General features: G+C 40.1%; 1 protein-coding gene across 1 annotated transcript in view; it reads left to right on the top strand.

Moving 5' to 3' along the window:
* Positions 1–24,377, top strand: part of Pold3 (DNA polymerase delta 3, accessory subunit) — a 37,973-nt gene that overhangs the window by 8,005 nt on the left and 5,591 nt on the right. Inside the window, exons 3-10 of the mRNA XM_028770679.1 lie at positions 893–995; positions 5,335–5,374; positions 7,138–7,270; positions 11,700–11,961; positions 13,485–13,557; positions 16,597–16,759; positions 19,695–19,807; positions 23,241–23,344. Of these exons, the coding sequence (XP_028626512.1) occupies positions 893–995; positions 5,335–5,374; positions 7,138–7,270; positions 11,700–11,961; positions 13,485–13,557; positions 16,597–16,759; positions 19,695–19,807; positions 23,241–23,344 (991 nt within the window). The remainder of the gene's footprint in view (positions 1–892; positions 996–5,334; positions 5,375–7,137; positions 7,271–11,699; positions 11,962–13,484; positions 13,558–16,596; positions 16,760–19,694; positions 19,808–23,240; positions 23,345–24,377) is intronic.

The raw sequence follows: 24,377 nt of genomic DNA on the forward strand, positions 1-24,377 counted from the left end.
CCGCTTCTCCCTCCAGAGTTTAAGGCCTGTACCACCATACCAAGCTATTAGAATTTCTGAGTTTCTGACTGTTCTCAACTGAAGTGTGATATATTGTAAAAGCTTGCTAAATATTTATTGAAATAAAGACAAATGATGTGTATCTTTTTATTGTTAAACTCCATTGAGGGGCATCAACTTCTGGTATTTTAGGTGGTTGGGATAAAAGCAAATAAAGACTTTACTGCAAGCAACATTTCTGCATTTACTATGTGGTTAATGAACATTTTAGATGTTGGGTGGTGTAAGCATCTGCTGTGTTCTATATCATGAAACATTTGACTCTGGTTCAGTAGTACAGAAATGGATATATATTTGTCATGATGTCTATGACAACTTGAAATATGTAATGTAATAATCTCATAGAATTACTAAAAACCCCAAATCATCTCCATCTCCAAAAAAGCACATAATAGACTATTGATACTTGAGAATAGAGGCTTGCAGACTGTGTATGAACTTGGTTATAAGAATGTAGTAATGGCACTTCTGCTTTATGCCTGAAGATATGAAACCAAGAAAACTTTATTCTGGATGCCATAGCTAGATAATTGAGTCACTTTAATATCTGCTATTTAGCCATTGCCACTGTTTGGCTATGGGTTCTGTCCTTCTTGGCATTTTCTAGCTTTATCTCAGTTACTTCCTGGGTCTCTCAGCCAACTCAAACAGGTTGACTCCAGTTCCATGCTCTATCTAAAGTTCATTGTTTTTTCAAAAATCTGTTCAGTAAGTAAAAATTTGTGCTGTTGAAAAAACTCTCAGATTTCATATATATAACTTCCAAGTCATGAATTAGGAGTTGATGAGGAAGATGCATACTAATGAGTCACTTCTATCTTGTTTGGAACAGGATGCTCTATGAATATGTTGAAAGGAAACGGAAGGAAAATTCGGGAGCTCAGCTGCATGTTACCTACTTGGTGTCTGGCAGTCTTATACAGAACGGGCATTCTGTAAGTTCTCTTGTAACAAAGATTCATGGTCATATGTAAACATCATTAGAAATAACAGGAGAAGGAAGCAGGATTGAATGGTATGGAAGGTTTTTTTTTTTAAAGATTTATTTATTTATTTCATATGTGTGGGTACACTGTCGCTGTCTTCAGACACACCAGATCTCATTACAGATGGTTGTGAGCCACCATGTGGTTGCTGGGAATTGAACTCAGGACCTCTTGAAGAGCAGTCGGTGCTCTTAACCGCTGAGCCATCTCTCCAGCCCGGTATGGAAGTTTTAAAGTACCTCTTAAAGAGAGTGAGCATTCTGAAATTTTAGACTAAATCTGACATCCAGGAAAGGTTATGTAATCTTAGCTGTGATGAAGAGACTATCACTGTTAGTTACCTAGGAAATGAGACATTGGACATTGAGGAAATGAACCTCTTTTTCCTTTTGACTGTGTACTGAAGACACTAGTATTTAATTTTCATCCTCTTCAAATTTCAAGTCACAGATTCCAGTGTTAAAAAAGGAGGAAAAAAAAATTAGGTGACTTTGTTATATGAGTACTCGTTTTGATAGGTCACTTAGAGTGGCCCATTGTTAGGCCTGAAGGCTTAGCTGCTGCGTACAGACAGAGCCGTGGGCTGGGGAGTATGTTTAGGCTCCTGTGTCTTTTTCTGTCTGATCCCATCTGCATCTAGCCCACCAGCATAGGGTACTGCTGCTTTTTTCATCTCAACCACAAAGCAGTCTTAGTCTCAGGTCTGGTGATCTTTTGTTGACTTCCATTTTTTCCATCAGGGGTGGGCACAGGTATCACTGTGTTCTTCCCAGGCCTTGCGAAGAAGCACCAGAAGCTCTGTTGTCTTGTACTGAATCCAGGGAACGTTCATAGTTCTTGAACACTGGCTTCCTGTCCAGCAAATGACACATCTTCTCTGTCCCCACTTTCCTTGAGCCTGTCTGAAGACACTACTATTTCATTGTCATCAGCCCCAGGATCAGGCCCCTCATGGAGATCTACTAAAATGTCTTTTTTACTTCCCTTTTGACTTTCCCTCAAAATCATGTTTGCAACCTCAACTTCGTTTTCCATAATACTGATGGAAGTTGTTTTTTAACAAGAGTCCCAAGCATGTGAGATTTAGAGCTCTTAGGTGAGCTTTATGAGGAAAAGTACAACTTTAGATTCAGATCCCTTTGTTGTCCAGCCAGTGTTTTCTTTCCTTGTTGGCATACTGTTGAAACTCTCAGGTGTTTAGTCAGTAGTGATTCTCCACCTGCCAACCCTGCAACCCTTTAACACAGCTCCTCACGTTGTGACCCCAACCATAAAATTAATTCATTACTACTTCATAACTGTAATTTTCTATTGTAATATAAATACCTGATGTGCAGGATTTTTTTTATATGCAACCCTCCAAGGGGTTTCTGACCTACGTTTTGAAAACCACTGGTTAGTGTGTTCTTGTTATGTTAATCAGGGCTTGTCATTACAAGTTCTCATTAGCTTTTAATTAGGGCTTGTCATTACAAATTCTCATTAGCTTTTTTATGTAGTGATTTTTAGTTGTCAATGATTTTTTAAAATCACCACCTAATTTATTGTTCATTTACCAGACATTACAGAATAGTCAAGTTTTAGGCTAGAATCTACAAAGAACTTTTTTTAAGGACAAGTTTCATTGTGTAGCTTGGCTGGTAGACCAGACTGACTTTGTATTCACAGATCCACCTGCCTCTCTGTAGTGCTGGATTAAAGGTGTCAATCACCACACTATGAAGAACTTCTGGTTGTACATGCTTATAATTCTAGCATTTGAGAGGTTGTTGCATGCTAGTCTGGGCAAGACCTCTCTCAAAAATGTAAAATAAAATTCTGATAGGTAACAGGATTTGTGATGCTGTGCTTACTGGGCCCTTCACCTCGACAGGTGTCCACTACAGTGGTCAGCTCTGCGCTGCTGCACTGTTGTTGCACAGCAAGGTGGCATGTCCACTGTTGAAGCCTGTGCATTTTCAGTAGCCCCAAGCAGATGAACACTTAGCCAGTCTGAACTCCCTGGCTGTCTAGACTATTCGCTTAGGTATCAGTTAATTACTGCCTCTAAGGCTGCGCTACACATCTGCAGTGTTTTAACAGTTAGTTCTTAGTGCCTTTTTTTCTTTTCTCATAAGCTCTGCAATTCTGAATAGAATGAGACATTTTGGGGGATGTCTAGTTTGTGTTTATGATCATGTAAGTGTGCAGGTATGGGGTGTGTGTGTATGCACACATGCCTGTCATGTATGCATATGTCTAAGAGTATGCAAGCATTTGTGAAGGCCAGAGGACAATCCTGGGTATTACTCCTCAAGAGTTGTCTCCTCCTTTTTGAGATAAGCCTGGGACCTGAAGCTTGCTGATCTGGCTTAGGCTGGCTGGCCAGTGGTCTCCAGAATCCTCCTCCTCCTGTCGTCTGTCTCCTCAGCACTAAAATTATAATTGGTCTCACCATGCCCGCCTTTTTACATGGACACTGGGAATCGAACTTAGATCCTTATGCTTCCATAGCAGCCATTTTAGCAACGGAGCTGTTGCCTTACCATTTTTTAACTAGAAGAAGCCAACAAAAAGAATCCATAAATTTTCTTTTTTTTTTTTGTTTTTTGTTTTTTTTGAGACAGGGTTTCTCTGTATAGCCCTGGCTGTCCTGGAACTCACTCTGTAGACCAGGCTGGCCTCGAACTCAGAAATCTGCCTGCCTCTGCCTCCCAAGTGCTGGGACTAAAGGTGTGCACCACCACTGCCCGGCCATAAATTTTCTTAATTCAAATTTATGATTACATTTCTAAAAAGCTTTTTTTGATATACTGGGGAGATTGCTCAGTGGTAGAGCAGTTGCCTAGCATGTATAAGGTTCTGGGTTTGACCATCAGTACTGAAACACCAAAACAAATAAAAATTTATGTTGTTGCCAAACATGGTTTCTCACACCTGGAATTGGCAGCACTTGAGAGCCTGAAGCAGGAGTTACTGAGTTTGAGGCCAGCCTCAGCACAATGTGAATTTCTGTCTCCTAAAAACCAAACAACCAACCAAAACCAAAAAAGGCTTGCTTGATTTTTATATTGCTCTTCTATATTGAGGATTTTGGTGGTTCTTTTTTTTTTAATTAATTATTTATTTTATATATATGAGTACACTGTAGCTGTCTGCAGACACACCAGAAGAGGGCATTGGATCCCATTACAGATGGTTGTGAGCCACCATGTGGTTGCTGGGAATTGAACTCAGGACCTCTGGAAGAGCAGTCAGTGCTCTTAACCTCTGAGCCATCTCTCCAGCCTCGATTTTGGTGGTTCTTAACTTTGACATAAATGTGTATTGCTGTAGCCAAATATGAGATTTAGAGGAGAAAAATGAATATTTTTACTAGCACTTGCTGAAACTTTTTTCAAGAATTTTTATTTTGAAAGTTTTCTTTTCCCTGTAACATATAGTCTGCTTAAGCCACCCATTGTGGCGTTTTACCAGTTTAAGATCTATTTAAACTCAGTTCTCTTTCCTTCAGGAAAGGGCAGGCCTCCCGGGGATATCAACCAAACATGGCCTATCAAGTTGTAATAAGACTAGGTCGGACAATAGTTGCAATAATATTAAGGCTGGATGAGGCAATCATGTAGGAGGACAAGGGTCTCAAAAGCAGGTAAAAGCTTCAGAAACAGCCTATACTACCCCTGCTAGGAGTCTCATAAAAACACCAACCTGCACAACTATAACACACACACGGCTTAGGTCAGTCCCTTGCAGGCTCCTTGATTGTCAGTTCAGTCTCTGAGAACCCCTATGAGTCCAGGTTGAGTGCAGGTTAGTTGATTTTGTAGGTTTTCTTGTGGTGTCCTTGACTCTTCTGGCTCCTACAAATCCTTCCTCCCCCTCTTCTGCAGAATACCCTGAACTCTATAATATTTGGCTGTGGGTCTCTGCATCTGTTTCCATCAGTCGCTGAATGAAGGCTCTCTGATGACAATCTATGAGTATAGCAGAATAGACAGATGTAACTTTTATTTAGTTCCATAGATTATATAATAGTTATCATTCAATTATTTATTAAAAATTGCTCTTACACCATTTGAGATAGTTTTGTTTCAGAAAAATACTGAGGCTAGCTTCTCATTTTCTTTAATCTCTTTTCAAGATGATGTAAAATATGCAAGTTAAAAATTAGTCAGACTGCACTATACTGTAGTGTATTTTCAGGGTACCCGGTGTTTTTCTAATTTCATAGCTAAACACAACTGAGTAAAGGAAGCTGAAATTCTAAGTTCTGTGACTTTTACTACTGATGAGGTGTTGTTCCTTGCAGTGCCACAAGGTTGCAGTAGTGAGAGAAGATAAACTGGAAGGTAAGAGCTTGAGCAGCTGAGTAAGCTTTTCGCTTTGCCTCTTACAGCATTGATTGTGTGTAGTCTATATAAAGTGTATTTGGCTATTTAACCAGTCTTATATTCCTTTTACTAATGGGTTTTGAATCGTTAATCTTCTTACATTTGCCTAACTTCTCATTTTTAAGGCTGATATTTATAAAGTACGTCTTTGACAGGATTTCAAGACTCTTGACAGACATGAGAAAATTTTCATGAATTTAGATGACATGGCTCCTTAAGCTATGGATTGGAATACTATGTGAGGTTGAATAACCGAAACTAGACCTTGCAAGAAGAGTATTAAACTGAGCTCAGAACAACCAAGACTTAATAAAATATCAAATGTGGTAAACAGTGAATGTAGCAGTGTATGTGGGATGATGAATCCACAGAATGTGTATTTTGTGGCAGTGCTCACGCATGTTACATCACGTAACCTCACTGCAGCTTTAGTTCTGAGCACATAGTCAGTACCCTTTGCATCGTGTGCCATCCTGCCATGCAACACCAGTGAGTGTGGTCCGAACCACCTTGGCCCAAACTTGAGCCTGTGTATGACACATGCTTGGTAGATGTTCTCAGTTGCAGTCTTTTTACTGTATGTGTAAACTTCTGTGCTCTTACAGAAACATAATACTTTAATTATGAAAAACAAAGAATATCTTCCCACTATCATTCCTTAGTGTATAAGTATCAAATTAGTGTGTTTGGGGATTGTATTTATGTTAGGATATTAGATTCTAAAGAGTGCTATTTGAGTTGCTCCTTGTTTTATTTAAAAAAAAATATTCAGTAAATTTCAGCTTGGGTTAGAATGGAGTTTCTAACAAATTGAAATGGCCTAAATTTACCTCTTCTATTTTGTAATTTGTATTTCTGCAAAGTGGTAGCGTTGTCAGCACTGATGGTTATAAAAGCAAAATATTGATCAGCTACGAAACATTGATATGTTCTACATTCTGCAGGATCAAATATTCAGCCAAGATTTCAATTCTTTGTATAAAAATAAACACATTTGTTTCATTAGTATGTTAAACTTGTTTTCATCTTCGATAATAAAATTATTTTGTGTATGTCAAAGGGTTGTTTTAAAATAAAATTCTTTATGACTATCAGTAAATATTTAAATTGTGTACTTATATATATGAAAATATATATATTTGCATAAAAATCTCTGGTTAAAAAGGAAATGTTAAGAAACTCCATCATATGTGGTGGTTAATATGTTCCAGGCTCTGTGCTAGGCTGTGGGGACAGTGAACAAGTTAGGCACAGTTCCTTCCCTTGTAGAACCCATAGTTTACTCCTATGATAATGGTATTTTAATTTTGTTCTGCAGACTCACTTCATTAGTAATAATATTATGTAGTTGCTTTCTGTAAACTGAAATTGAAACATACAAGTAAGTTTCGGTAGAGATAAATCTTCTCAGGTAGTGATTACTTAACTGACTGAAAACAAAGCTTCATAATCATCATTAATTCTGAGTCACTATTTGCTGACTGTCCCTGGGTGAGTAATATTCTCACAGGTGCTGTACTTAGAAACAACTCAGCACCAACATGTCCCATTGCAGACAGAGGCTTGATGTTCTTCTACTTTATATGTAGCTGTTTGGCCTGTTAGAGTTTTTGGACCACCATATAGATTGCAAATGGTTTTAGTGCAGAAGAGTTTCTTGTTAAAGTCCCACAAGCTATGAAGTTGTGTATTAACAGACTGCTTTTCCTGTTGACTTGTAGCAGTGAAGTCCAAGTTAGCTGTGACTGCCAGCATCCATGTGTACAGCATCCAGAAAGCTATGCTAAAGGACAGTGGGCCTCTGTTCAATACCGACTATGACATCCTTAAAAGCAATTTGCAGAACTGCAGCAAGTAAGCTCCTTAATGTTCTTGTGGGCTTCTTTACGAATTGATTTTGTAAGGTGTTTACACAGTGGCTGCCTCTTAAGAGTGAGTGCCAAGTCTAGTAAAACCCCATTTATCTTGCAGTAAGACACATGCCTGGTTTTATTAGTACATCATAAGGTGAAAAATAGCAGCCACGACCCATATTGAAACCCCACTGGACTCCCCATAAATCTATTTCTCATATATTTATCTTGTCATCACCACCAGAAATGTTTGTTGTGTCCCTCACTACCCCTTTGCCCTAGTCTCTGCTTGTCTGATTCTTACCCATCCTTTAGGAGGTAGATAAATGGTGCCCTTCAAAAAACTGTTTCTAAATTTGACGTCCCGTTCCTCCAGCCAAAAGTAACTTGTCCCCAAGGCTCCATAGCCAAGATCAGATCTTCTAAATCTTTTGTGTTCAGGGCACTGGACAGTGACAGGCTATGATGTGTGTGGATTTTAGACACTGATAATCATAGGTTTTAGTCATATTTTGCTACTTAATAGACCAGTGGCTTTGGACAAATTACTTAATACTTTCTAGCTTTGGTTTCTTCATCTTTAAATCAGTTATGATAATTCCTACTATGTGAGATTGTTCTGAGGGCTCAAGTCAGTTCTTTAAAAATATTCTTGGGTATCTACCACTTTGATTTAATAATAATTTAAATTCAGGGGCTGGAGAGGTGGCTCAGTAGTTTAGTGTACTTATTAATCCTGCAGAGGACCCAGGTTCAATTCCTAGTACCCTACATGGTGGCTTACAACCATCTATAACTCCAGTTCCAGGGGATCTAATACCTTCTGACCTCCTTGGGTACTAGGTGTGCATATGGTGTACAGACATACATGCTGGCAAAACACTCTTACATATAAAATCAAATAAATTAACTAAAAGATAATTTGAAGGTGTTTGGTGTATATCTGCTGTGTACCATTGAGTTGTTTTGAGAATGAGGCCCAGTACCTGTTCCTGAGGTTGGTGGCCCCCAAGAGATAATATTTCAGTACAGTGCTATCAAGAAGAATGGCATGAAAAGATTTTGGAGACAGGCATTTGTTCCCAGCTTCTGGATGGGTGGAGTGAGAGGAAAACAGGTGACTTTTCCAAAAGGTTGAGGCATCTAGGTTAAGACTCAAGGGTCCAGTAGAAGTTGTCAGATAGCAGTGTCAGAGTAAAGATGGAGCCGAGAGAGAAAATGACGTTGCATAATCATTGTCCGTTGGTCAAGTATAGGGTGACAGACAGTTGGGAAGTCACTAGAAGACTGGAGTCAGACTCCCTTTGAGTGCTTTCATGGAGCTTAGGCTTGACTCTGAGAAGAGCTGTTGGGGTTTGGATATGTAGATTTGCTGGAAATCTCAAGGAAGGATATTTATTGCAATAGTTAAGTCTCAAGGTGAACAGAAGGATTTTGGATTCAGGTAAGCTGCTGGGCCAGGGCACAGATACAGCCGTGAAGAGAGAGTGTAGAATGAAGGAAGGACAGAAAATAAAACTGAAGGTTATAATTTTTACCAGCTATCTGACTCTGGACAAAATATCTAGCCAGGCATGGTGGTGCATCCTTTATCCCAGCACTTGGGAGGTAGAGGCAAGATGAGTAGTAGTTCAACATCATCTCAGTTATGTAGGAATTTGAGGCTAGCCTGCACTACATGAGACCCCAAATTATGGTTTATCTTCCTGTTGCTGACAAAAGTAAACTTTAAGGAGAAAGGTTTTATTCTGGCTTGCAGTGCAGTGGCACGCTCCATTATGGTGGGGAAGTCAAGGCTGCAGGGTCTTGAAGCAGCTCATCATATCATAGTCCCAATCAAAAATCAGAGCGCAGTGAAAGCATGTTCAGCTCACAGTCTCCTTTTTATGTAGTCCAGGATCTCATTCCAGGAAGTGGTGCCACCCATGGTGGGCTGCTCTTTCTACCTCAGCCAGACGAAGGTATTTCCTTACAGGTGTGCCTAGAGGCCATACTTGGAAGAGATGCTGAATCTCATCACATTGACAACTGAGAGATTAACCGTCTCATCCTTTTGGGTGGGGGGCGGTTAGAGACAGGGTTTCTCTGTGTAGCCCTGGCTGTCCTGGAACTCACCCTGTAAACCAGGCTGGCCTCAGACTCAGAGATCCTCCTGCCTCTGCTTTCCAAGTGCTGGGATTAAAGGTGTTCGTCACCACAGCCCAGCTAACCATCTTGTCTTATCTGGGAGTGGGACATAAAGTAGGAGGAGAGGAGAGGAAAACAGGAGAGTTTATCTCCAATAAAAACATTTGTGCTTGTTCTTAAGACTTTTGAGCCTCGAGATCGTTGTGTTTTAGAAAGTGCTGTGAAAGCAAGGAAGTGAGAGCTCAGGTCAAGCAGTCTTCTCCTAGGACCGCTCCAGCCTAACGTGGTCTCTACTGGGTGCCAGTTGCTGGTCCTGATCCTAAGGTGTAGAATGAAGACCAAATAAAGAGTTGTCTTAGGGCCAGCTTTAGATGCTGACATTGAAATAAAGCATTGCTGTTAATGTTAATATTTAGAACGGCATTTTCTTGGGCTGACTGTCTAAGCGGCAGCAACTCTGCTTAGCTCAGGCCGCCATGCTCCAAGGCCAGAGGCCACGTGCTTCACAACTGGAAGCGGCCAGAGGCCACAGCCACACCACAGCTAGAAATAGGCAACCAGAAACACCGGGCCCTGGCACCCAGGAGACTCCCATGCTGTCTCCACAAGGCTAGGCTGAGCCCAGACCATCCTGCCATCCACGTGGTACCCATAGAAATGAGACTCCAATGTTTAAAGATTGTCCAATAGCTTTATATATTTGGTAATGCTCAAATATCAAGATGCCCACACAATTAGAGGTGTTACCCAATACCTAACCTAGATACTACAACTACCTTAGACTGCTAGAGACACGCATACATACTCCGTCATCCCCTGCCCCCCCCCCATCCACCCTCTTCCTTCTCTTCCTCTCCTCACTCTGCCTACCTCTCATACAGCCCAATCCTGAGCTTTATACAAATGTAGTGGGATGGTATCGCGCTACAATCACCTTTTCCATTGTACCTAAAAGTGCTGCAAGGCCAGAGAGGAAGACCAGTGGGTAAAAGTCAATGATTTCCGTCTGCTGTCTTCAACTAGAGGTGTTCTGAGTGGGCCATAGTGACTCAGTGGAAGGTTTGTGTTGCTCTGAAGCTACTTAGTCAAAAATTATTTCTGAAATGAAATACTGTCAGTGACCATTTGCGTAGGCAGTTTTTCTAGTTAGTTTTTAATAGCTCCTATCTCCACATGGTTTCTGCATTTCTCTTTTAAGTGAGGTGATATACTGAAGAAAAAGGGGAAACTAGAAACTCCCCCTGATCTGCAAACCGGTCATTCTGCCCAACTCATATGCTGAGTTCCTGTAATACAAAGAATGAAGAGGGCCTCCAGGGAACTTTCACCTACCCCCATAAGCAAAACACTGGAAAGTAAAATATTTTCTTAATTAGGAGAAGCTGGGGGACTCTGTCCTATGTCTGACCCCTGAGAAGGCTCAGTAGGTTCCCATCCACATCACGCACTGTGGCATTACAGTCATGTGAAGCAGGCACTTACTTGGCGCTTACTGCAGACTAAGAGGTGGACTACTCCCGGTAATACACTAATGCAGACTATTACCCAGACATCACTAGCCTTCGGTATGTTGCTCTGTGGTCTAAGTTGGTATTTTTAGAAGTGAGAAACAAATGGATGCAAAGGAGCATGAGTTATGGAAATGAGTGGCTCTATCCCTACTTCACCCTTTAAAGTATGGCACACTCTGGCTAGGAGAGTTGCCAAGAAATTGGTTAGTAATGTATGACTGTTAGCTCTGAGTCTGTTGATAGTTGCTTCTCCTCGAACTTGGTCAGAGGACCTTCTGGTTTTCCATAGATGGTGAGATTATTTCTGTTCGCTGGAGAATAAGAGGTGAATAAAAGCAAGTATAGATGCTGGGCTGTGGAAGTGCATACCTTGAATCCTAGCACTCTGGAGGCAGAGGGTGGCAGATTGCTGTGAGTTCAAGGCTAGCCTAGTCTATATATTGAATTCTAGGACAGCCAAGGCAATGTAGAGAGACCCTGTCTAAAACCAAAACAAAAAGAACCAAAATTCAAACAAACAAAAAAGCAAGTGTGTTCACTATGATGTGATAGAATGCAATTGATTGAGAACTAGCTTCCTGACTAGGTAAGTGCAAATTATAGGCCAAAGTTACTTCTCCACACTGCCTAGTTCTTTACCCAAATGAGAGTTTTATATATCATTTTTTCTATTATCAGTCTAGTTTTTAAATTCCTTAGTCTTATATTAATGTGGAAAGATATCTAGAAGGCACAGAGTTTGAAAATGAGGTTTGATAATGACATTAATCTTATACTCAATTCTGTCATTAGGTTTAGTGCCATACAGTGTGCAGCTGCAGTCCCCAGAGCTCCTGTAGAATCCTCATCTTCCAGAAAGTTTGAGCAATCAAATCTTCAGGCAGCAAGTGAGACACAAGCCAATGAGCTGACTACCAATGGCCATGGTCCACCTGCCTCCAAACAGGCTTCCCAGCAGCCCAAAGGAATTATGGGAATGTTAATTTCTAAAGCTGCTACTAAAACCCAAGACACCAACAAGGAAACCAAAGCAGAGGCCCGAGAAGTAACAAGTGTAAGTCTTCTTTCCAGTAGGCCAATTTTTGTAACAGGATGGGGATCTAGGAAAGCCTTCATGGCTTCCATGCTAGGCTATTTGTGTACGGGTCCCATGATCAGTTCAAAGTTGTCTACTTTAGTTTAACATTTATGGTTATTTGAGGTCTTGCTATCAGGTCCAGGCTGACTTTGGCTCCTCTTCCCTCTCTGCCTCTCTAGTGCTGGGAAGAAGCATGAGCCACCGTGTCTAATATAGTTTGAGTCATATTTTAGTTAACGTTTAATGTCTCCTCTGATAGTCCTTTCCCCCATAATACTTCTCACTAAGATTGGATTCTCTTTCTATAAAATGGTGATACCTGGCTTGTACACTAATAAGATTGTTGTGACAGCCATTGAAATAATGTACATAAAAATCACCCTGAGAACCTGCAAGTTTGAGGAATTGTATGTCAACACCGTGACATTTGAGAACACGTAGATAAGGTTTTGCCATATGTATCTTCCTTCCTGGCATATTTAACATCCCTGCTCTGGTTTATGCTTTTTATTCTTGTCCTTATTCTTCATTCATTTCTCTTTGCTTTTTATTCTCAGTAATCTGCACTAACATAAGGTCGTTAAAAAAAATAACTGTCTTGGTTTGGTGGTACATGCCTGTTATCCCAGTATTCAGGAAGTTGAGGCTGCAAGATGAGACCCTATCTCAAAAAGAAAATAAGAGAAAAATGCAAAGATACTGCTTTAAAAATCTAGAAAGTATAGTTCCTGTTGTTGCTACTAATTCTTTCTGCCATTGTTTTCAAGCTTCTGCTTTGGGAAAAAGGAAAGATGGGGAACAACCCACATTGAATCCCTTCTGTGCACTAACAGCCTGGTCTTTGTGGAAAGCCACCTGTTTGATTCTTACTGTTTTTTGTTGTATGGGTAAGACTTGAGCCCAGACTTGTGAAGTAGTTTGCCTGCAGGTCATACTGCTCTGAAATGGTAGGTCCAGGATTCAGATGCACTTCTGAAAATTAAAAATACTGTACCCCCTTTCCTATTGTTTACGATACCACTCCTGATTTAATTCTTTTAAGACAAGTAGTTTTTAAATCAAGAAAAAGCTCAAGAAAAGCTCAGATGTATTCACAGATTGTATAAATGGAAAGCAGACCTTGCAGATTAAGCGAATGCTGTCTGGTGATATAGATTCCTGTCCGCGGTTCCTGTAGCTGACATCTGCACGTTTTGCTCTGATCTACAGAGTCAGTGCTGTTGCTATAGAGTTGGTGCTGTCAAGGTGGAGTGCTTTGGTTTTGTGACAGTTCTTCACCTGGCCTGTGGTGACTTTGATCTTGTTATGTAGCTGAGGATGGCCTTGAACTCCTGATCCTCCATGTTCCACCTCTCATGTTCTGGAATGACAGTCTTGAATGTCATGCCTAGCTTTTAGTATGCTCTATTGCTAGAGATTGATTGAGGCCATGCATTCCAAGAGCAGCCTAAATGTTAAACAAAATTTAAAATTGTGTGTTTTCTTTTTTATTCTTTTAGGCATCTTCCGCTGGGGGCAAAGCACCAGGAAAAGGGAATGTGATGAGCAACTTTTTTGGAAAAGCTGCTCTGAGTAAGCATGTTCTTTATGTCTTTGAACTTGAACTCACAGGTGAACATACGGTAGTAACACAGAGGCTGAGGGGGAGACCACCAGTCTAGTTTTTGCCTGTCTAGGCATTTCTTCTTCCTAACAAATTCACAGTGTGCTGACCAACGTATTGATGAAAGTAACCAAGCACTCAGGAGACTTTCTGGGTGTACTTGAGAGCTCTTGGAGGGCAGTTTATATTATTTCTGCTTTGACTTTTTGCCTTAGAAAGAAAATAAAATAATCACTTCATGGAGCTTTTGGAAATGGGTAATTAAAATGAGAGAGTGGTTGCCTATATAGAGTTACACTTAATACCATGGATACTGCATCAGTTTGCTTGGTGTGATTCTAACTACTACTGTCTCTCCAGGGCTCACAAAAATAAATATTTTGCCTTTCTTAAGTTGGTTTTTAAGATTACTCACAGCACTAAATTACATGTCAGTGTGAATATAGGCAGTAATGTTCAGGCCATTAAAATGCACTTCTCTCTTTCTTCCTTTCTCTCTTTCTTCCTTTCTCTCTTTCTTCCTTTCTTTCTTCCTTTTTTTTTGGAGGAAGGAAAAATCTTATTTAAGAATTCTTTCTTAATGGAAAGAGCCAATAGTACTTGTCATATCAAGTACTCATTCCCTGGGATACATGGCAGAATACCAAGAAGAATGTAGGAACCATAGGATACTTACCACACAGAGAACATGCCTTTTGTTGCATGCCTATCCAAGCAAAATTAATGTGAATTTTGCTTTTCCATGATGGTCGGTCAGTACACGAGGAGGATTGGAGTGATGGTGTTTTATTTGCTGTGGAGGCTCTCAGAATGTTTTTTCATTGTGAAAGTAACAAGTGTGTTACATGGAAGGTATCCAGAAGCATGTGGTGCCAGAGCAGTGCATAGGAGGTTCCTGTTTCTGTGAGCATACACCACACTGTCATTAGTCTGTATGCCTGGTGCTGGGACATGTATTCAGTCCCATACCATTTCTTAACAATTTTGATGCTTTTGTTGTTGTTTCATGTGTTTGTAATCTTAAGATTCAGTGAAGAATTTGAATTACTTAAAACTGGTTTTGATTATTTGTATGTGTGTCTATCTGTGGGGATATGTTCACATGAGTGCAGTTTACCATGGAAGCCGGAAGAAGATGTAGGATCCTCTGGAGCTGGAATTACAGGCCATTGTGAGCTGCCTGCTATGCATGCTGGAAAGGGTAGTTAGAACATGCTTGTAACTGCTGAACTTCTATAGTCCAAACAAAGTAAAGAATTTTTTGCTTTTTGTTTTCAGAATATGTAAGATATGCGAATATTTGCTAATAGTAAAACAAAAAGTCAAATTATAAAATGTTAATTGAATACCTACTATGTGCTTCTCACTATTGCATATTGGTGATAGAATGAAAAACAAAACAAAAAAATCTTTCCCCATAGACAGAAGCAGACACTCATAGTTTACTTAGCCTTTAAAAGAATGAAACTCTATTGTTTGCAAAATATTCACTTTCCTGGTCAATTTGAGATGTTTCAGTGGGAAAGTTTGAAAATCACAGATAAGAACCACAGAATTAAAAATTGAAGCAATGATACCAGCACTGGGCTAGTGAAGTCTACCATTTAGGTTTCCCACACAAACCCTCAAAAATATGAGTAGATTGCATTTTACATTCTGACCCATTATCTACACTATCAAAAAATATATGTGCTTTCAACAACTATTGTACTAACCTGCACATATCAGCCAAGACTAAGATAGATGATTTTCCACATGGTAGATGGAGTAAGCAAGTTTCAGAACAGGTAACCCAAACTGTTTTGGTTTTTTTTGTTGTTGTTGTTTTTTGTTTTGTTTGTTTGTTTGTTTGTTTGTTTTGAAGAACCACTTGCTGTATATAGCTTTCTAATTGTATATTGTGACTCTGCCTATGAAAAGCTATCACTGGGTATGCATGAGGCTAGATTATGCATTACTGTATTTTTTTGTTGGCTGGGTCCTTCCTGTCCTACATGGCTGCTTATGTGTGCTGTGGTGTCTCAGCTTAATGTGAAGACCCAGATCAGGAGTTGAACTGACTGAGGCTTGTATCCAGAGCTCAGTTAATATTTGTGCCTGATAGTAGTTTTGTAAATATTATTCCAGTTCTCAAAGAGAAATAATACTTTTTGGACTTGCCCAAAGGGAAGCAGGATTTGAATTAATTCAGTTTTATCATTGAAGGTGGTAGTGAGATAGGAGCATCTAGGCATTCAAAGGTAAAATACAGGGCTTGGAGAGAGAATACCGGGCTCAATAGTTACAGGCTCTGGCTGTTCCTCTAAAGACCCAATTTGAATTCCCAGCTCTCACATGGTGGCTCACAGCTATCTGTAACTGCAGTCCCGGGGGGGTCTAATGCTCTCTTTTGGCCTCCACAGGCACTAGGCATGCATGTGGTGCACAGATAATACATGCAGATAAAATACTCATACAAACAAAAGAAGTAGTTTTTTAAAGGTAGAGTAGAAAAGATATTGCTACGAATTTAGCTGTCACCCACCTTTAAGCTGTGTTCTTGAACATCATGATTATTTGTAGCTCTGCCTCTCTGTTTGAAATTAAGATGAACTTAGGGGCTGCCACGCCTGAAAACCCAAGTTTGATTCCTGGCATTTGCCTGGTAGCGGGAGAGAACATAGCCTCTAAGCTTTATACATGTACCATGACATACACACACCCAGCATACATGCAATAAAGGAATAGATGTAATTTAAAAAAAAGTCAAAGCCCCAAAGCTGAATTTGGTATTTTTAGTTTTGGCCTTTGTTTGCTGTCCTTTAGAGCTGTGGTGTAATTACAGATTAGTGGGCAGCAGAAATGAAGATTACAGATGGTTTCTTAATCAACTGTGCTCTGCTTTAGGACAGGGACTGTTTTTTATCCCTTGCTCCTAACATGTTACCTGGCACATAGTGGACTGTCACAGAATGATGGATTAATATTGTGTGATGGGTTATATATCATCTGTTATACTTTATTTGTAGGTAAACTTAAAGTCAATTTGGATTCAGAACAAGCAGTAAAGGAAGAAAAAACAGTGGAGCAACCTCCAGTGTCTGTCACTGAACCAAAGCTGGCAGCTCCCTCAGCTCTGAAGAAATCCAGCAGAAAGTCAGAGCCTGTGAAGATGCAGCAAAAGGAAAAAAGGTGGTAGGAAAATTTTGTCCCTTGGGGGAGGGAGAGAGTTGTCTTGTGGAGGTGAGATGGTCTGCTTGGGCTTTCTGCAGCAGGCAGTTTTCAGCCCAGCGTTAAATCCTACCTAATGCTTTCGGGATGTAACCATCCATCCAGGTAGAATGAAGACAGAAGCCCCACAGCTCATCTAGTGAGTTAGGACCGTGGGGCAGCTGGTTGGGTGATTTAGGATCGATCCAAGGCTATATTTTTGTCTCCATTGATGCAAATTGATTGCCTCTGCCTCCAGACTTCAGTTTAAATGTGTAGACACTGTGTAAGTGTGCCTCTGTGTGTGTGCATGTGTGTTTCACATCAAATTGCCCAGTGAGAAGTTACTGTTTCCAGTCCAGTTTAAGAGAAGAAGTTCTTTGTTTTCTTTTTATATCAATGAGTTTATTTTTCAAGTGGTAAAATGTAATTAGAAAAGAAAATAAAAAGCACACAAGCTGTTAAAAATGGATCCAGGAGTTTGAGACACTACCTCATAGCTGGTAGGAATTAGTCTGTTGAAAGAAATTCTAAAGGACACTGTAAGCACTGATAGGCCCACAAAGAACCAACTTTTGTGGTAAAGTTGGAGCAACAAAATAGTGACATTTCAGAGGGGTAAGTCTCTGTCCAGTGGGCCCTGCCTCCCGGGAACACATGATATATGTGGATTAAAATGTCCCCAGCCATGATCACAACACTGACTAGAGGCTGTTACCAGGCATGTGCTCAAATAGCAAGTCAAGTGTAGGTTTTTAGTGGTGTCCTTTACCAGGTTGAGGATGTTTTTTTCTATTTCACATTTGCTGAGAGGCAAAAAAAAAAAATCATTGGTTTTACATTTTAACATGCTCTTTCTGCTTTTACTGAGGGCTCAGACACTTTTCCTGTTAATATGGTGGATTATAGTGATTGACATGAAAATGTTAAACCAGCCTTACATTCTTGGGATTAGCTCCCTGGTCATATTTATTTATTTTACACACTGCTAGATCAGTTGATATAACCCTAGAGGGAGGGGGTTGTTTCTATATTTTTGAAGATAGCTATATCCTCAAATATTTATATTTTATATTTGTTTTTTTTTTTTTTCCTGGTGATTGGCTAGCTTTAGTATCAAACTTGTGTTAACTTTATAAATTAAGAAGAGCTTCCCATTTTCCAAAGGACTTTGTGAATTTTATTTGTATTTTTACATTTATTGTCTGGATGTGTGTGTGGGGGGGGGTATACATACCATGGCACAGGGCATGCTTGTGGGAGTCAGTTTCTGTTTCCACCATGTGGGGCCTTCAGATAGAACTTAGTCCATTAAATTTGGCAGTAAGCACCTTGGTCTTCTGAGCCATCTTGCCCCTATGTAGATACATTTCCAATACATTTAAATATATGATAAAATCTATCAGTGAATCTGGGCTTGGATTTTCTTTATAGGAAGGATTTTTATTTTTGTGTGTGAGAGCTTCTTTAAATAGTGTTATTCAAATTTTCTAGTTCTTTTTGGATTGGTTTTGAGTAAGTTGTGCTTTTAAAGGAATTTATTTCTTCCAAGTGCTTGAGCTTATTAAAGTTGTTCATAATCCAGTCTTGTTTCTGGAGTATTTATCAACTATATAGTCAAAACTACAGATTCCTTTATTCTCTATTCTTACTTGGAAGTACATGTTTTCCCTCTTTTGTAAAAGGCTTATTAATCTTTTCTCTTTAACAGAACAACTTTAGGCTTTTAAATTTTGCTTTCTTTTCTATTTCATTGCTTTCTGCTAATATGTTTATTTCTTTTGGCTTACGTTGGGTTTATTTTTTTCCTAGCTAAAATAGAAAAAAAAGTGATGTTCAAAATGTAATAAGACAGGTACTCAATGGCAAAATGCCCCTGGTTTACATGTCTATATGACTGTAACACAATAGCCCTTAATTATTTATTGATTAAGTGAATGCTGTAATGGAGAAAGCAGACAGAGAAGCTGAGTAATGTCAAGACAGAGTCTAGGTTTTTATTACATCATTAGAATGACTTTATGGGCTTGTCTGTGCCTTTGTTCACATTGTTCTTTCACTTTAGAATAGTTGTCTTCCTTTCCTACCTGTTGAATATCTACTTAGCTTTTAATAGTCCTGTCCCACAAAGTTATTTGTCCATTAAATTTTATCATGTTGTATAATAGCTAGTGCAGTTGGCCAGAGCATGTTCCTCTTTTGAAGCAAGATTTCACTGTGAGTCCCAGGTTGGCCTTAGTCTTAGAATTCTCTCTGTTGAAATTATAGACCTGTGCCTGCCAGAGCTTCTTGGGAATAGTATTTCTTTCCTGATCTTTGCATTATGATGGTTTAGCTGCTTATTGTGTGTTAAAAGACTAAAAGGCTAGTTAGCGGGGTTGGGGGAACATCTCGAGGACTCTAGTTAAACTGGCCTACGGAGAACTGGGGAAACCTTTTATTCTGGCCACTTATAGTTGTAGTTCTAACAGTATATATCTCTGAGGAACCAATCTTCTCACTGGGCATGGTGGTTTACCATTTAGGAGGCAGAGGCAGAGGATTTCTGTGAGTTTGAGACTAGCCTGGTCTATATATCAAGTTCCAGGATAGCCAGCACTACATAGAACCCTGTGCCAGCCCTATAATCTCAGCACTCAAGGCAGAGAGGCAGGTGGAACTCTGAGTTGGAGACCAGCCTGGTCTGTAGAGCAAGTTGCAGGATAGTCAGGGCTATATAGAGGAAGAAGCCTATCTCAGAGAAACAAACAAAAAGCAACCCTTTTTTGTGTCAAACAAAAAAGGAGTTAAATCTTTTCCTTGTTTGTTATTTCTACCCTCTAGAGTTAAGACTGTGAGTTCTACAGGAAGCTGCATAGGAACATATGCATGCTTGAGCGTGTGTTCTGTATAACAGGCTTCATTTATTCCTGGACAGCAACAGGGGCAAGCGAGCAGACTTATCTGATGAGGAAGTGAAGGAAACCGAAAACCTGAAGAAAAAGAGGAGAAGAATCAAGCTTCCTCAGTCTGACAGCAGTGAAGATGAAGGTAAACATTGCTAATAATTTTTATTAGGGGGATCATTTCTTGGTTCATGCTCAAGGACCTAAAAATGTCACTGTGAACTACAGTGAAAGCAGTAGTTCTAGCAATGAAAGTACATTTCTCATCAAAAATCTACTTCAGTCTTTTGATCAGAATAGTGATCATTTGATAACTTGTGAAAATGTATGAAGCAGAAGGTGTGAATACTGTCACATATACTAAGAGCTTTCTTTTCTCTTTAAGGCTGGTGTTCCTTTGACTGTTCATGTGCATGTTGTAGAATTACATGCACACCCTCACACACGTGAACATGTGCATGCACTTCTTGTACTCACAAAGCTATAAAGACTGGATAGTCTAGTGTTATTGAAAGTGCCAGCTCTGAATTGAGTTCCTGTGGTTGATTGTAGCAGACAAAATAAGAATACCCACAGGCTATTAGGGATGTGTTTGCAGTGGGGAAGGAGTGTAAAGAAATATGGTGTCGGTGAGCAGCACATGACAGAGCAGAGGCCTAGGTTCTTTCCTCTTCCAGAGATCATTTTGGCATCTGACTAAATCATTTTATTCTAAAACGTCTGTCTGAAAAGCCATCAGGGTTTTGTTTTGAATCTTTATACAATCTCTAACTTTTTACTTGTGTCCCACTGAGTATAATAGCTAAGTCTGCCATCTCAGGCTAGGCATTAGCAGATGCACTAGAGGCCTTCAGTGATGGCAGGAACTCCAGAGTCACACAGACCTGGGTTTACATCTTCCTGCACTGCTTCCTGTGATTTCTGATGTTAGGCAGAGACTTAATTTCCGTGTCTATTCCTCCAAATTTACAATGTCACTACAGACTACAGTCCTTTGTGAACATGAAGACAACACATCAGAAGTGTCAGGACAGTGCTTGACAAACACAGTAGCTTTTCACACCTCAGCAAAGCCTCTTCTTCACCCTGGAAATGTTTTAAGCACTTTTAGTAGTTCTACATATTTAAAAGAATTATACCAGGCCCAGAAAGAAATAACATTAGTCTTTGTGTTGCTAAGAAGAAATAGTTTTTATAGCTGTGTTAGGTGCTTGCTACTGTTTTCAGTCCTTGCAAGTTGTGCACATTGTTTTTCAGGTAATGATAGGTATTGTAAAAATATGTACCAAGTTCTAGGAAGTGGTGATTGCTTTCCAGGAATTGGGATTTCTAGTCTCTGCGAGAGGACTCTTGACAAACAAGTGGTGGTTACATTGCTGGTTAGTTGAAGCTAGTTTTCCCAGCAAAGCTGCTTTCCTGAGCTAATGCTTTGCCACATGAATGTTTTTCATCATCGACTACAAATCTATTTCAGATACTCTAGTGTACAAAGCATCTGTTAATATTTACGTCAGTAAAAGTGTGTTAAGTCAGAAGACTTGGCTTAATGGTAAAGACTGAATATGGGCAAGTTTTTAAAAAATGTCTTTGCACCTCAGTTATATGAGACAAATAATGATTTGTGGAGTTGTTACGAGAATGAGTGGTTAATGTTTATAAAGTAGAAAATGTTGGTTGTTTATCCTTCCTTAAAATATTTAAGTTTAAACACAGTCTACATATACACAATTTTTAAAGTCAGATAAAACAGTTTATAATGATAATCCCTCCCATGTGAGTCACTGAACTCACTTGTTGTCAGCACTCTTCCATCTGCCTTCCATCTCCCCAGATGTGTTGAAATCTCTTTATTTCTCTGTTCTCTTCTCTTCCATGGGATTTTGACATTTTATTATTGTATGATTCTTTGGGAGGAGGGCAAGTGGAAAGGAGGCAGTATCTGCAGTCTTCCCTTGGCCTGAATATTCCTCACCCCTAATTTTATTCAAGAAGTGCTTATTCTCCTTGATTTAAAACAAACACAGTTGCTGCTGCTCTGCATTAGTGCCAAGACAACTGTGGCATCTTTGACTCTTTGAGGTGAGATGTAGGTAAACAGTGCAGTGCTAGGAGGGGCCCAAGGGGGAGCCATTGGAATTGTTTCCCTTTGTAAGTCCTATTGTTGAGGAACTGAACAAAAGTACCCAGGTTTATCACTGAGCACTCAGAATTTCTTTGCTTTGCTTTCCTTGCTGCCTAGACTTTCTCTGACCACTGAGGTCCACTTATCTAGTTAGCCATTACTTCAGAACATTGAGTTCTTGGTTCTGGTGTGTGACACTTTTCTTGCTTAGGCTCCCATCGTGCACTGGCTTCCCAGCTAGACTGACACTGTACTGCTTTCCTTTTCTTTCTGTTTCTTGCTCTACTGAGCTTATAAAGTTAGGGGCCCACGTCATACGTGAAGTATCTCATTTATTGTTTTATCCTGGCTTCTATGCTGCTTCACCTCTTTAGGTCATTTGGCCATGATCCCTCCACTATCATAATTTCTAACACTGACTTAATCAGTTAGGAGAAATTCAGTTCCAGGATTTGTGCAAAGAATTTGAATGTAGCCTGGAGCTTCAGGGAACAGCTGAAGCTAAGCAGCTGCCAAGGCCCACGACCAGCAGTTTCTTTGTGGTGATTCAGAAGCAGGTCAGGGTTAAGGACATAGCTCAGTGTAGACTACTCACCTAGTAATTCCAAGGCCTCGGGTTAGGACCTCAGCTCCAGACAAGCAGTGTGTCTGCTGCAGCTCTTCCCCTCCTCTCTGATGGCCTTCTCCCGGACCTCTGTTTCTTTATTGAGAAACACTGAGATTCCTTCCCATGGTGCTCCATCTCAGATACTATTTCCACTGCATTCTTTCTCTCCTAACTTTTTCCTGCCCATGCTCTGTGTAGCAAAGTAAGCCTTATCAGTCAAGTCACTAGAAATAGTCCCATAAAAACTACTAATCAGCTCCGGTTGTTAGATCTTTCATGGAAATTAGGGCTACGTCAGCCTCAGATCACAGCAGCAAAGATGCTTCTGAGATATGTTGAGTAGAGCAGGCTTCTGGTCGTGGGTGATACGAACATAGATGGTTGGGTTAGGAAGGCTGTGGAACCACACTGATAGGTTTAAATCTTGCTTTGAGTTGTGAGCCTTTGTCAGGTGATGGAATCTCCCGAAACCTCTGTTTATTCAACTGTATTATGAAGTAAGATCTGTCTCTGAGCTGTGTGAGGGTGAAGTGAAACACCTGACATGTGCTAAGTGATCAGTATCTTTCAACTTACTTCATGCTCTGATCTTGTTGTAATAGAACCCTTGGCCAAGATAATCTCTAAGGTATTGTCAACTTTAGAAATTCTTTATTCTCCAATTGTAATTATGTAAAATTAATGTGTTTCTTAAAGTTAAGTCTCTAACTGCAGAGGCCTTGGTTGTCATGAATTACTGCTTGTAAAATATCCTGTGATAACCACAAGTTTCAAGGCAGATGCAGTGGAGAGAAGGCAGCGTGCCAGTTAGAGCTTGTTGTCTTCATTAAGCCTGTTCCGTTTTCCCAGTCTTCGCAGACTCTCCTGAGATGTATGAAGCAGACTCAGCATCTCCACCTCCTGCATCTCCACCTCCTGATCCTATTCCAAAAACTGAGCCCCCTCCTGTCAAGGTAAACCCACCAGAGTGTTCCATCCTGTGTGTCTTTTCTCTCTCAGGAACCTACAGTCACCATGTTGAATTGTGTGTCACTTTTTCTGTGCTCCATCAGTGCTTGTAGCTGGCTCTATCTCATGGTGCTCCTCCTCACGCTGGCCACATGGATGTGCCTCTCTTCTCACCTAAGGGGAAGCTGTTGCTTAGGACATAGCCTTAGAAAGCCTGCAGAGGTGGCTCACGGGTAGCTCTGGGTTGTTTGGGTTTCTGTGACCGTTACCATATGGCTGCTGTGCTACACAGCTGCAGTTGGAATTGTGCAAAAGAAGGTCCCGCCTGCACCAGGGCAAATTATGAAAGATAAAACAAAATTCAAATTTGTCCTTCAGGGAAAGGACTGGATGAGAAAAACCACAACAAACAGCCATGTGCAATTTTGAATGCTCTTTAGTTGTGGCTTATTCACGTGTGTTAGTATGGATGATGAAATGTTGAGAAGAGACTGCTGATAAGCCTCCTTTTCTTTGTAACCATTAGTTTTCTTAATCTACTCTGTTAAGCTTTCTGTAAATCTCATGCTGTTACATCATAACCTAAGAGTGGGATGGATGAAAGACAGTGGAGACAAAAGGAAAGTGACAGTAGTGATGTGTGCTTCTGGGTAAACTACCTGGGTATGGTATTCCAGTGCCAAGGCTGAGCATAGCAAGTGCCAGAGCCCTAAACATCTCTGCCCCAGCTTTCCTGGAGAGCCCTTCCTTACACAGCCTACCGTATGCAGTGTATGCTGTCCTTGTCTGTCTCTTCCAGTAAGGTCCTTAAACTATTTGTCTTTTATGCCAAGAACACAGATCTTTCCTAAGCATGCTGCTTTTCTTTCTGTAATTGGGAAGATACCAATGCATACAGTAAGCATTATGGCAGTGTGGCAGGACTGTGTAGAGTTTCTCTATCTTTTATAATGGCATGTTAGGAGGTGGTTTTTAGAGACTTAAAACATTTTGTTATTTTTCTCTATAGCTTCACAGGTCAACTTAATATTGTTACTC

Source organism: Grammomys surdaster, unplaced genomic scaffold (assembly GCF_004785775.1).
Source record: "Grammomys surdaster isolate TR1022 unplaced genomic scaffold, NIH_TR_1.0 203, whole genome shotgun sequence".
Taxonomy (NCBI): domain Eukaryota; kingdom Metazoa; phylum Chordata; class Mammalia; order Rodentia; family Muridae; genus Grammomys; species Grammomys surdaster.